This window comes from Pseudopodoces humilis, chromosome 6, assembly GCF_049639895.1.
Source record: "Pseudopodoces humilis isolate 2021_Gansu_Grassland_sample_001 chromosome 6, ASM4963989v1, whole genome shotgun sequence".
Taxonomy (NCBI): domain Eukaryota; kingdom Metazoa; phylum Chordata; class Aves; order Passeriformes; family Paridae; genus Pseudopodoces; species Pseudopodoces humilis.
In genome coordinates this window covers 47,373,089-47,388,165 of record NC_142205.1, presented here as the reverse complement: position 1 = coordinate 47,388,165, position 15,077 = coordinate 47,373,089, and the positions used below count along the sequence as shown (strand labels likewise).

Genomic DNA, 15,077 nt, shown 5'->3' with positions numbered 1-15,077 from the left:
CTAGAAGTCAGTATAATTAAAATCTGGGGTTCAAGTAAAATACTCTGTTCAAACTAGCAAGATCCTTCATGAAGGAACATGTTTCATGAAAGATGTCATTCCATATTTTTCAATCATATTTCTCAAACCAGTGTATGCATATACATAGAAATAAGACTACAATAACATTTTAAAAACGCTTACAAGATAATGGTTTAAGCTCTCCAGTCCCCCCCCCCACTGTTTTTATTACAATCACTAACAAATGGTCATACAAAAAGGCTTCAGTGTTTTTTGATGCTCAATTTTGACTGTTTATAAAGGAGGAAAAGTCAATCTTCCAGATTTTAAGAACTCTCTTCTACAGTTTTTCAACACTTGAGTGCCAGTGCTCCCTATACAACCTCTCTAGCAAACTGATTTATAAACTTAGATTCAGTCCTCTGTGGCCATCATATTCTGCTTATATTTCCTAGTCAAGACATTGGTGTCTACCTTCCCCATGCTCCCTCTCTCCCTCCACTTCCTATTGAAGTTTGCTCCATTTTCATTTTGCAAGCTGTTCTCTTCCACCCCCTGCACCATTCTGACTCCCTCACAAAGCTCCCTTCCTCAGAAGTCACACCTTGGGAAGTGCAAACAGCAACTTCCAGCCAACTGTCAATCATAAACATCCTCCAAATGGCTGCACACAACTTCGTAGGCAGTCTACAAAAAACGTAAGTGAGCTCTGCTTGCCAAACCAGCTCATTATTAAGGAAACCTCTCAATGGAATAACATAACTGAGTGAATAAACTGAGTCAGCAGGACTGGAAGACACGATATTCCCCTGCATGCAACAGGGCAGACATGCAGCAAACTCAGTTATTGCCCCTGATATGATAAAAAAAGTAAAAGCTGCTCACCACTGCATGGAACCACTTCAAAACACAAAGCTGAGACATAATCCAGTTGTGCCTGAAAATACTCACAGGATGCCTTAATGTGCAATAAAACTATAAATAAAAAAAAGTAAAACCAGGAGCAAGAATGATCTTGCCAGCCTTGAATGTTTTCCATCAGTGCCTCTTTTTTACCTTCTTGATAGATGCTCTGTCCTTGACAAAAAATTGTATTCCTTTGATTTGAGAAAAATTATCACAGAATCTTTAGGAAACAGTCAGAGATTCCCCTGTCCTTTTTTAAAAAAAACCAACAAAATATCAACCAGAATTTAATAACAAATAATAAATAATTTGCATCTCAATGCAAACTGCAACTGCTAGAGGAATTTCCTTCATAATGTGATCATGTATCTCACTTGGTCAGAGACCCTGGATTTAGACACTCTACCTTCTTTCATCTGTAGTTGCTATTTATTCACGTTTCTGTTTTGTGAACTAGCATTAACAATGGCAGCACAGCTCTAGGACATTTTCAGTCATCTACCTCTGTGAAGCCTGTCAAAATGTGCTGTTCAGGCTCTCTCAACTGGTGACTATTAAGATGAGTACTGAATTTGAGTAATTGACAAAAATTTTGAGGATATGGTCAGCCAGACAGTTACCCTGTAAGCTATATGTTCTTTTCACATAAATATTTTATTTCTTCACCATTCCACCCATTTTACAGACCTGGGCTGAAGCTTTGTTGAGCTATACAAAAATCAAGAGAAACGTTTATTCCTATAAGTCTAAAATGTATTCATTCATATTTGCAGGATGGGCTCCATGACTAAACTTCAGTGCAGGCTCAACTTTACAACCAGTATGGATTCTTTCTTCTAGTTATGCTGTCACATACATTTGATAATCAGATTTTCCACTCCTAATAATGTCAGAAGAGAAAAAAAATACATATATATAGAGCTGTAACACTTTTTTTACTAGTAAATTGTGTTGATGGTGTTGACACCATTACACAGGCCACCAGACAATTTGTACAAGGCTATGGTCTGCAAGAACTGTCTGTGACAGCATCAGGCAAGAGAGCTGCATCTAGAAAGTCTTTTCTATCCTCCAACTGCACTTCCTAATAAAGTTAGATCATGATGACACTACATCCTGACTCAACTGAGAAAGCATACAGCACCTAGCCTGGCCTGAGGTGCACTAAGAAAGGAATGAGAGGAATCCTAAATTCAAGACTAGCCCAAGGCAGGCTCCTACAGAGACCCATGTTGAGAAAACAAATATGGTAGGACAGAAGACTGAGGAATAGAGGGCAAGGCACCTTAGGCTGACATAATACACTCCCTCCCCCCATCATGAAAATTGTGTTAATAACACAGTTACACAGCACTGTGCTCTAAGACCTAACTTTCACAGCAGCAGTGTATGGCACACACAGGAACTGCTACAAGTTGGAATTAGAGTGGCTGTGACTGGCAGTAGGCAGCTATAGCTGTGTACCTGCACATGTTTGTGTGGGAGACAAACCATTAAGATCCTTCAGTCTACTTCTCCTCCAAAACTTGACTTCAAAAATGTCTCCCAAACTCCATTGCTTCTAATGCTACAAGCACACAAATAAAAAATGTAACACCAAGTGGATAATTCCTCACTGCAGTATATCTAACTGTGCTTACCAGAAGCTGAACGAAGCATTAAGCTGTTTAGATCTGTGCTAGTCCTAAAGTGTATTTTAACACACTCAGTAGGTTATTCTGACTTCTCTCCTGAAGCAAACTTACATAAACACTGCATTGCTCTTTCATTTTCCTTTTTTAGATGCAGGCCACTGTTTCTTTGTTTTTCTATAAAATATGGATTGTTTAACAAAGTATGAAATAAAACTATCACTTGGGAAACTTTGGTTTGGTTTTGGTTGCCAAAAAAAAACTTATTTCTACTATAGCACTCCCTCTCAAAGATAAACAGAGTTAGTTACAAAATACATGAAAACAAACACAATAACAACCGTGTCTTCAGTCAGCCAGCCAGATTGCAAACCAGGACCACTAGAGCCAAAAAAAATACTCAAACACAGAGGTGTGTAATTATTTCCTAATATTCTCCTAGAACTTGATTTTAAAACAATTTCCAATTTGGGAAAAAAAATTAAAAAGAACATTCCTACAAGATGCAGAGAGAAAGAACTAGCTAGATTTTTTTTTTAATAATTAATTTTACTGGTACAATTACCCTTTCCCCCCTCTGCACATTTGTTAATCAGTCATGGAATACCAATTGTGGGAGGTTTAAAAGGTCAAATACAGCCAGCTTTCAACTTCAAAGTGGATATAATCACAAAGGCTTGTGAAGAAGGACTAGTGGACAATCAGTGAATCCAGAACCTGAGCCTAAGGCTGCAGCAGAGAGTGCTCTGGCTGCTCCAACTGCCCCATTAACATTCAAATCAGATGAACACATCCCAGGGAGACCTGAAAACAAAGTCTGTGCAAAACAAGCTTACAGCCCTTGAATAAGATCTAGAGTCCTTAAATATGATCTATTACAGTCTCATATAAATAGCATTTAGATCATTACAAACATACTCCTTTAATTCTGTCTCAACTAAGCAGTACATTTGTTTCAATGAGTTTACATTCAATTTAAATAATTGCAATTTGTATTGCAACTTAAAAAAATACCCACAACATTCATTAGAAACTTTTAAATTTACATTTAACATCAATTATTTCTTGAGCCTTATATTTTGTATTTTATCAATTCTGGTAATTTAATGCCTCATCTTCTACCAGAAAAAGTCCTAAAACTATAGAAAATACATACAGATTTTCAAAGCCAGTCAGAGTAGACAAGGTGCTAAGTAAGGCTTCCTTTAAACAATTTCCTCTGCAGAACCAAAGCTCTGGAAGCAGAGGTTTCCCTACACTCCCCACTTCCACTGGTAGCTGGCTGCCTGGCTTATGAGTATCAAAAAAAAACTCTGAAAAGCTAACCAATAAACAGAGAATGTTCTGAAATTTGTAACAATTCCTAAAGTATTTGCCAGAATGTGATGGTCTTATGATATGCCTAATTAAACAGTGATTTGTTCACTCACTCACAAGAGAGTGATATAAAAAGTGCATTTTCACCAATTAATCTAAAAAAGATTAATCTAAACCAGAAGCTTCAAAGGCAATGTAAAATAAATTAGAAGCATTAACTGAGATCCTGATCAGTTAATGCTTCACACAATTTGAACTGAAGACAAATTTGAGTAAGAGCTTTCTGTTAAGTGTAAGAACAATGGAAGAGGAAAACAAAACCAAGATCCATACAGAAACAGAAGATGAAATCTGAACTAGGTCAAGGCAGTCAGAAGACCTTTAGGCAGAATGTAAGTAACAGCCATTGTGAACAGCATGAACACCACACAGACATTTCTTAGCTTGTACACTGAAACAGAAGGGTTGGTATACACTACTGACCATGCTTCTTTCTGAAGAAGAAATGGATTTACACACCAGTTTAATGGCTTAATATAAACCTAGCCAATATATTTTATATGGACAAATACTTCCTACACGCACACAGGAACTCAGAAGCAACTCAGTGCTGTTGTATGACAAATAGGCCTGAATTCCCATCTGTACGAAGTCTATCACACAAGCTATCCTTAATTATTTGCAAAGGAAAGATAACTTTGCTTATGCTATTTCTGGTAAAAACATGTTTCTTTTACATCTGTGCTGTTTGATCAAACCATTAAGTCAAGTTACTGCTTAGGTATTTCTACTTCTTCATCAAAAACAAAAAGCTGAACTGGACTGTTGGCATTTACATCAGTGCAAGGATCAATAATTGTCTGGTACGTTTTTTTCCAGTTGAATGCTTTCATTCCTCAACATCTCTCAGGAACTCCCACTCTTGAAAAGAGAACTCAAGAGCAGAAGAACAAGACAAAGCTGTAATTGTATCAGTCTCTGGATTTCTTTCAGTCCCTCTGCCACATGTGAACAGATATTGAGCTGCAATATTTTCTCCCTTTTATTTAGAATTATGGAAGTAGCTGGAGAGAGTGAATTTCTACCATATCTACAGTAATGGAGACACAGATACAGCAGACAATTGTTATATTACAGTGTTATTTGTCTCTATGACTCCTGGACATTCAGGAAAAATACTTCAGGAGTTTCCAGGGTATGAAAGTGAGTTTCAGGAAGAGAAGGAAGAAAAGAAATCAACCACGTACTGGTAAAGAAAAGTTACAGACACAAAACTGAGTAGATTCTAGTGTAAATTCATTCAGTAGTGAATTTAAAGGGCTTTTTCCATTGTTATTTTTGACATTTTATCTTTCTCAAAATAAACAATCCAAACCCACTTAAGATGTACATTCATTCTCTCCGAAACTATTTCCTCCTTGAGATTTTATCTCAGTAGAGATATGCTTACTGGCTGGAAGAGTAAAAGATTAAGCAACACACAAGTCCAGGAATTAAAAAGAGAGCAACCAAGCCTATTTACAAAGTTGCAAATAGATGTCACTAAAATAAAAACTAAGCAATGCTAGTGATAAAAGGAGTCAAAGCAGTTTTGTTTTACTGACTGCTGATTTAGGGAGAAAAATGCACACCCAGAGGGGAAATACTTCTCCTGTTATTATTAACCAAAGCACATGTTGATACACACAAATATTTGAGCAGCCAATAAAAAACACTTAAGAAACAAACTGAAGCAATGTAGAAAGAAAATACAAATATAGAGGTAAGAGACAGCTGGTGTTTACAATTAAAAACACTAAACATTTAGTATTTCAAGAAGACATAAATTACCTTCAGAAGCAAACCCACAACTTTCTTCACAAAGAATTGTTCTGCACCCTACTCACTTTCAAACACAGAGGTGACCCACAAATATAAAATTGGAGATAGAAATGTAGTGGTAAGTATTTGTCCAAAGAATGACTAATTAAATAGGTAAGGAAACAGCAAAGTTATTTTTTTAAGAGCTAAACTGCAGAGCAAGGACACAATGGTGTTTTAGAAAATCCATTAAAGGGTACTGTGTGTACTAAAGATTGAACTCAGATTTCATCCCTTTCAAGTAGATAAAAAGTTTCCCCAAGGCAGCAAACACCAGGAGAGGACATGTTTGAAGAAAGAGATGGATAATTCCAGGATTAAGGTTAAAAAAATCCCAAACAAAAACAAACCACATCACCTTTGTGTGTAAATAGTGTATTACATTAATAATTTAAATTAATTTTTCTATCAATATTGCTCTAATCCCTTAGAAGTGTCATTTTATGAAGACAAACATCCAAAAGGACAGGATTGGTCACAAGTGAGAGGTAGCTCATTATGGACTCATGTTACATGGGACTTTCCAAGTCTGAACTATGGCTCCTGACTGAATCACAACATACTTGTATCTATCTGTCTCAAAATCTGACACAAAAAATACAGCACATGAGAGCAAACAACACATTTGCAGATTATAATTTAAGATATGAATAGTCTTTTGTGTCCAAGAGATTAGTTCCCTCTTTGCTTACATACTTCTGTACAGATCCCAGAACCTATACAGCTCTCTTTCATATGAGCTAAAAAACAAAATACAGGAATAACCAAAAGATCCAATATACTTGTGCTTCAAAAGATGTTAAACCTTCAGCTGCACTCAGTATTTCAAGAGGTCTTTGCTGTTAGGCAGACAGTGTTAGAAATGAAAGAGAAGGCAATAGTTCTAGTATTTATTTATATCCTCTTTAACATACCAAAAACATTTGCTTAATTTCTTGGAACTTTTGGGATGGATGAACCTAATTACCATTTTTATAAATAAACACAATTTCTGGTATGAAAATAAAAACACTATCAGGAAAAAAACACTCAAAACATTTCTCAGGAAACAGAAGAATACTGAAAGAGTCTTGCTTGATTTGAAATAGGGATTTTTCTGTTACAAATACAAATCTTTTTACTATTTATTAGTTCAGTAGACCAGCACTATTTTCTCCCATCTCCCTTTGCAATATCCAAGTGCTTTGACTCTTGCTTCTACACATAAAGGCACAAGCAAATGCTTAGAAATCAGAAGACTTGTTTTCTTAACTTGTTTGTAATAACATTCAGAAAAACTAGCACATGCACAAAATCATTTTCACTGGTAGCACTACCAGACATGTGACCAGACTGACAAGAGAGACTGAATACTTTCCTTGGAAGTTTTCTTGACCTGATGGATCAAAGCCCTGGGCTACCCTATCTGAATTCAGTGTTGGACATGTTTTCTGCAGGAATTTGTACCTTAGGAGGTCCTATCTGAATTACTCTAAGAAAGTGAAGCCCTTGGCTCCTTCAGAAAGCCTCTCTACACATCTCCAGAGCAGCACAGCAGCAGTTGTGGTGGCTACAATTCCTAGATGACAACAACCAATATTCCCTTGTAATTTCATTTTTCTTCTCCATTGCCTTTCTAGATCCACCTACTGTTTCTTAAATCCTGTACGATCTTTTAAGTTTCCTTTTGTTCTTCATCTGCATGTCGCCACTTGCAATACTGGATCTGTAGCTAAGGCTTCCAGAAATTACAACAGAAATAAAATAAAAACTAAAGTAAAAAACAAGAAAATGACTGAGTATCAAGCTCCAGTTTAAGGACTAAAAAGCAAATATTCACTTTGAACACAGCAACACTTCTTAGTTTCCTAGTAGTTAGGAAAAACAAATGGAAATACTAAAACCTAATGCAATTCACCAAAGAGATATGGCAGGTCTATATATACTTTGCATATTATTGGAATGTTCTCATGAATTGAACGATTTTAGGAGAATGTGGATGGAAAAAAACCCCAACAAAATAAAATTTAATTTTTAAGAAACTAACCAGATTTATACTGTTGAGAGGATGGAAAGGAATAATTTCAAATTACCAGTATTCAGACAGCACAACTGACAAGAGAAACAGCCGTTAGATTCTACTGGATAGAGGAGAAAAATCTTTTTGCTAAACTGGGTATCTATTTAATGACGATATTCTCTTAGTTACTAGTTACTCTTTGCCAAGATAAACACAGGCATAACTTGCCTACTAAACTCTCAGAGTAACTTGGGGCATAACCTTTACCTGACAAGCCAAGAAGGAAAAAGCAGCCAGAGCTGCCTGTATCACTTTCCAGTTACCTCTTTCTCACTGGCACACTGTTCTTTTGACTGCTCTTCTCCCATGATAAAGCCTGTTTGTAGTTCTGCAGGTGAGCTGTGGACATGGGTGGGTTGTTGTAACAGAACTGAAGGAGCAGGAGTTGGGACAGACAGGAGAAACATGAAATCTGAATAATCTGAACAATTCTCCCCCTTCCAATTCCCAGGCTGCTTACAAGGTCACTGCGAGGAGCTTCCTGGTAGTCTGCAGAGAAGCAGGAGAGGGAGCTCCTGGTGCCGCTGCTCTCGGCAGCCTGCCGGGGGGGCTGCGCGTACTGCCTGTACGTGGCGCTCTTCGGAGTCCAGCGGAACAGGTTGATCGACTCACGAACACAACGCTCAATATCAATCTCTGGAAGGGATTTAAAGACAAAACAAGAAATGCAAGAGCAAAATATCAGTAAAGCCAAGTAACCCAGGTATGACATTACTAAATATATATATACTCATCTATAACTTTGTCTCTCTGTCCCTTGCTCAAAGGAAATGTAGATTTCTAAAGTATTTTCCCATTCAAAAAGAAAAGTACTCAGAGGATTTTTATTAAAAACTAATACAAACATTTTAAGAACTAACTTATATCCAGTTATATAGGAAAACGTGTTTAAGGGAAGCATATCAGAACTTTTACCAATGCAAAGTCAGGACAATAATGGAAGCCCAGCCACTGTAAGGCATCTTTAGGTCTTTACAAGTCAGACTATTGACTGTTCAATGTAAATTTGTGCAGGTCATCGAAAGTAGATGAAAGGCACAAATATGTAGATTTCATACAGCGTAGAGACATCAGGATTTTTTGGATCAACTGTCTTTATTTGTTAGCTAAGTCCAACTAAGAGCCAGATTGAAAGCTTTCAACTATTGAATTTTGCATGGCCTGCGCCATTTTGACAAACCTAAGTGTTATCTATTTGCTGGACAATAGGATTTTCCAACATTAATTTGTGCTTGATGGGAAACATAATGGATTGTTGTGGAGATTTTAGAGAATTTTTAACAAACAAACAAACAAACAATACAGTCCCAAACCCAACCAGACATTCCCAGTGAAACATCCTGGCTGAAAGAGTGACATGATAATACATTGTGCTGATACATTACTCAACTTGAAAGGAAAGCTGACACCTATCAAATGAGAAGCATCCTAAAATAAGATGTGGTCAATTAAAAAGCAGGAAAGTACAATGAAATCCATATGTAAAAGAAAAACAAAAGTAAGCCTATTGGAAATATACATTTTGCAACATTAAGCAGCCTACCTGTATCTATCTTCAAACTAGATGTAACATACAAGCCATTTACTCTTTTACCACTATAAAAGGACTGGTTAGTTTTGTACCGCCTGTATGTCATCTTATGAAGAGAAAAATGATCGTAACTTGCATTTTATGATAAAACTGGTGTAGTGCACAGACAAACAGCAGGGATATCAACACTTCTTGTGTCTCTCCCAAGATCATGTATGATTCATTACAACAGTCAAAATTTAGATTAAAGCATCAGCTTCTATGAAGAAAACACAGGTGTTGTAGCCAGGCTTATCTGTATGTCTCAAACAGATTTGATGCACTGCTATCAATCACTCATTGCCATCAGCAGATTTGATGCCTTGCCATCAATCTGGGAGCTACTCCAGAAACCTCAGTCATTAGCAGGGTGGTGAGCAGAAGAAGCTGAAATTGAAGCTTGGGGCAGAATAACCTAGTTGGATGAGATTACTGACTGTTTAAGATCTGGAAGACATGATCTATTACTCTCCCATTTAAAAAGCTGTCCCTATTCAGATAGGTACAATCTGCAGCAGATGCTTTAATTCCATCAATAACAACATGTTTATGTGCTGTTTAGTGTCTAAAATTTGGAAAAGTCTGAGAGTAAAGCTCTGCCTTAATCAAGTTTAATTCTAGCTCTAAAACCTTTTTGTGGATGTGTGAAAGTCACAATTTTCCTTGACAATATCAGGTTCCCTAGCTGCTTGGGATAATAGGTGTCAAAGATAAATGGACTATGTGATGTCTCAACAGTAGCTAACAATTTTGCATTTCAACTATATTGTAATTGAAGCCTGTTATTAAACATAATTCCTAAGGAAAATCCACACAATTGGAGAATTTTACACAATTTCTAAATTCAGGTAAAGAGAGGAAATGCCTTTCACTGATTATTATTCCTCAAGCTCAGAAAGCACCCAAAAGCACCATCATTACAGGTGCTTTATATGCATTACATTGCATTTTTTTTCTACATTTCTGAAAACTCATTGTATTTATAAAAAGTTGAGAATTTCAGTTCAAGATTGCAGTACATTTATAGTGGGGCTGTGGTTTCTTTTATTGTTTTGGTTTTATTTGTTGTTTTTTATTTTTTTTTTTTGTAAAGAGACTGCTACAATTGAGTTATAAGCCCCATTTCTTGAGATTCTTAGCTAAGGAAAAATTAGTAGTACTGCTATAATAAAAGATATTAATGCAGAATTTAGCTAGTAAGAAAAATAAATCTGAACAACAATAATTAATAGCATGAGAACCATATGGCTCTGTGAGAGGGCATAATAGCCAACATATATCTGAAATTGAAAACAGAACTGGGGGATGGAATAGGAACACTGCAGTAAAGCTATGGAAAAGCTGAAAGCAGTAATTGAGACTGACAATGTTAAACAGGTCAAAATATTTTTCCTAGAAGCAAGCTCTGTAATTCCAAAGGAAATCCATTTCAGAGAACTGGAAAATAGGCTTGGGCACTGGAACAGGCTTCCCAGGGGAGTGGACACAGCACCAAAGTTGACAGAGTTCAAGAAACATTTGGACAACACTCTTGGGCACATGGTGTGACTCTTGGGGTATCCTGTCCAGGGCTAGGAGAGGGACTCAAGGATGGCTGGGATCTCTTTCAACTGTGTGCATGTTTGTAAAAAACATTACCAGTTCTCACACATCAGGGTGTAAGTAAAAAATGTAGGAGCCTGTTGCTCTGTGATTTTGGAATGCTTGGTTTCTCATTTCTTCTAAGCAGCATTTCAGGAGAACAGTGGGCATGGCTTAAAATGAATCTCCACAGAACAAGAGAGAATTTTTAATGGTTTGTGGGGGAAGCCATCAAAAGCCTAAAACAAATTTACAGGTTTTTGATTAAAAGTCTAAAATAAATTTACAGTCTGTTGATTAATTATCTGCTTCTCAATAATGCATAATAAAGACTACAGCAAGGCAATTGTGGTTTCCACAAGTAACAATAAAAAAGCCCCACAACCACAAAATGTCCCCCAACATCATGCAAACCCTAGGCACATACATGCATATTATATGGGAACAGTCAACATCTAGCACCCACAAGGGAAACAAGACTATGGGTGGTGAAATAATTTACTCACATTCTTTTCAAAAAAACAATTACTTTCAGGATATTGGAGTTTAAGACTACACTAAACTGGTATAAATATTTACAGAATATTTATTAGTCACATTACATGAACAGGCTTCACACTTGAGTAACCTTCAAGCCCTTCTTCATCATTTGTTTGCAATTTCGATTTCAGAAAAATCACTTCCTGTCACTAGATGCAATCAGTAAAATGGAATGCAATCTTGTGCATCCTTGCTGGATAAGATCTTTTCTCCTCTTTTTGGCTAATAAGTAAGGGTCTGCTGCTCTACTTCAATCCCGATTTCTTCCCATGCTCTTTCAAATATATGACAAATGAGTCAGTCTCTAGTGAGAAGTCCATTTTTTGTTATCTCCTCAAGACTGCATTCACAGAGTATTAATCCTGCCTGTACTCTTCCTGCTCCCAAATCACTACGTTACAAGCCAGAACACATTAGAGCTTCCATATTATTAGAAACATACCATTGATATGTCAGAAGCATAAAGAGATCATGTCAGAACCCAGATTCTTGAACGGGACTATGAAAAAATGAACAGAGACTACCTCAGCAGAATGTACCAGAGTACTTGACACTAGCAAACAACTTAGATGAACATTCTTCTGAGAGCAGGGTCTGCATAAATCTCCAGGTTTTGAGCAACAAGTTAAAGTAACATTTAGAAAGGATGAAGAGGGCATGCTTATTCATGGAGACATATATTTAACATCTTGGTGCTCTCCAGGATCCCAGCACTGGTGTATTTTGTTGTTTAAAAATTACGTGCCCTCTGTTGTTACTAAGACAAATTATTTCATTGGAAAATCTGTGATGAAAACATGCTGAATAACATGGTGTCCTCAAATATGAAGTGTGAAAAAATTTAAGTGCGACTTAAAACATAATAAAAATATTATAAAAATAAGTTATAATTTCAAAACTTAGTACATCTTCAAACCATTTTTGAAAAATTGCAATGTGCCTGTATTTCAAAAAGTCAAAGCTGGAGCCCAAGTATCTTATGAAACACAGTCACAATTTCATTTTCAAAGATTATGTTTAGGAGTTCTGGCTCAAATGAGCTCAAGTATTTCACAGTCAAGCAAAAATCAAGTCTTACAGGAAACAACTCTATAGCAGCAGCTAATTGCTCAGCATCAAAAGGCTTTGACATTTCTAAATATGCAAATAATACAGCAATTGATAAAGGCAGGAGTAGAGAAGGGAAAGAAAAGCGGTCTAACAGTAGCATCGTGGTTTTGCCATGGGCCCATCCTAACATTAAGCCTACTGAAACATTTTGCTCCTTTTCGGAACTAAACTTACTGTTTATTCTAAGATGTTTTCCGTTTTGCTTTTTTCATGCTAAACTGTAACTTCTTACCAAGCTGCTGCCTGCCTCTATCCACAGCCTCAACTGAAAAGGATGGCTCAGCCTGACATAGCTGCTTTTTAAGCTATATAAGTTTAAGGTTTATTATTATAGATACAGGAGAGAAATAGATTGCACTTGCAACAGATGTTGAAAAAAGCATCATTTTAAATGCAATACACCTGTGACAAAAGCACATAGAATTTTTTTATTTTTACAGCAAAACGGGGTGTGCATATGTTGTTCACAGCAAGCGAAGGCAAGTAACGGAGAAAAACGTAAGACAAATGGCTCTTTCCTAATGAAAATCTACACAGAGCAAGTCTTTGTGTGCAGTTAATCAATTCCAGAGCCTTTTGCTTGGGTAACAGGATACCAGTTAAGAAACTCAGCCAAAATAAACGGCTTCTGCATTTTGGGAATAGACCAGAATTATGAGCTTGGTTTGACATCTCCATCACAAATACTTTATTACTACCCTGCCAGGCAACACCAGCTTTCACCACACAGCCACAGAAATAGGCCAGAAAATCTCTGTGCTATGAATGCTCGGGTACTGAATAGGTCAGTTAGTCCAACCTCCTGATTCCTGCTCTTAGAAGAAATAGAAGTGAAAGGCCATAAACTCTCTTTTCCTAATGACATACAAAAAGTCACACTGAGTGTGTACATTTAGAAGGACAAATCTAGGAACAGAAGTGACACTTCTATCCAACATCACTGTATCTATTACTGTAAGAAGGTTATTATAAATGAAAAGGTCAATGCAGAACTATTCTTTTTACATTATTTATTTCATACATTGCAGGATAGTTGCATGACTTCATTTCTTTTGTGGACAGCAGCAGAGTGAAGCAGCAGTAAACACTATGAATTTTTCCCTAGACATCAGACTGCACAAAGGGCAAACATGGATCCTTTTCTTGTGATTGTAAAAATTCTCTGACTCAGCAGTTCACTGGAAAGGTTTGCTAAAGAATGCCTTCCCGTATGGAAACGTGATGGTGTCAGGATAGACATGAGCAGGGAAGACACAGAATGCCAGGTGACTGTACAAAGAGTAAAGCTTTTCTGTAAGTCAATCACCAAATGCCACATGCTATGTCTTATTGAGAAAGAAGGCAGAAATAGATTACATAGAGACTGTAGCTAAGCTCTGACAAGAGAGTGCTTTTTAAACATTTTTATGAGGTGTGCCAGTGCCTCATGGAACAGCAGACATTTTTACAAATTAACAAAATGTTAAAGACACCTGGAGCAGCACTAACACAGGGTAGGACACTGGCCAATGACAGAAGCAGAGGAATTCCCAATATATAATGGAAATAATCAAAGGCTATTAGGCAAAACTTGAGAAATACACAAGGGGAAATAAAGCAGCTCAGCTGAAAAATGAACATTATTCTTAGGTATATAATAACCAGAAGATGCACAAAAGGACAGGTTTACAGAATTGCAGGAATCAGCTCAGAGGAGAAACTTGTGAGAAAGCCATGGATATTAAGAACTTGTGGTGACACCAACACAACATCCTACAACAGTCAATTTTTGAAGGAATAACTCTTTTTTGGCTTTTCTGTGTTCTTTTCACAGCTGTTCTTCGCTAAATATCTGTTAGTCATTTTTAGAATCTGAAATACTAGCTTTTCTGTGTTCTTTTCACAGCTGTTCTTCGCTAAATATCTGTTAGTCATTTTTAGAATCTGAAATACTAGTGAAACTCACCTTCTTTATCCTAAATCCGTGCTTTACAGAAATAATATACAAAGACTGAAACTCAGCGTGAAAAAACAGAGATCATGCTGTTATAGGTTTCCATTTGAGTGGTAACTATGAGGTACTTCAGTTATTTCCCAGGTGTATTGGGTATAAACCTGTTAAAAACTCTACAGCCAGAAACTCTGACCAGGCCAAATCCTTATAAAACTGATGACTCTCTTAAGAGCCATAAGTAGAAGACCTTTGCATTAGCTTGTCCTGTCAGCCTTCAGGATATTTATAAGGAAATAATATGAAGTAAGTCAGATTTTCTGCTTTTAAAATAAGATGAAAATTCAGGCAATCCTGAAAAAGAGTACCTGTTGCCATGAGAAAAGGATGAAACCTCTAATTTGACCTGTTCACTCCCATAACAATGATGGAAAAACTATGGGTAAAGATAAATACAGACAGAGTATTTAGATCTGCCTAATGAGTATCCTGAACCATGTAACACTCTCAAACTGCTAGAGATAGCAACATCTTATTCAGGATTGAAATGTTATTTCCCATAAATACAGCAAC

General features: G+C 36.7%; 1 protein-coding gene across 3 annotated transcripts in view; it reads right to left on the bottom strand.

Moving 5' to 3' along the window:
• Positions 1 to 15,077, bottom strand: part of TBCK (TBC1 domain containing kinase) — an 88,511-nt gene that overhangs the window by 19,446 nt on the left and 53,988 nt on the right. For all 3 annotated transcript variants that reach the window (XM_005517498.2, XM_088056977.1, XM_088056976.1), the window contains one exon: positions 8,234 to 8,409. In XM_005517498.2, the coding sequence (XP_005517555.2) occupies positions 8,234 to 8,409 (176 nt within the window). The remainder of the gene's footprint in view (positions 1 to 8,233; positions 8,410 to 15,077) is intronic.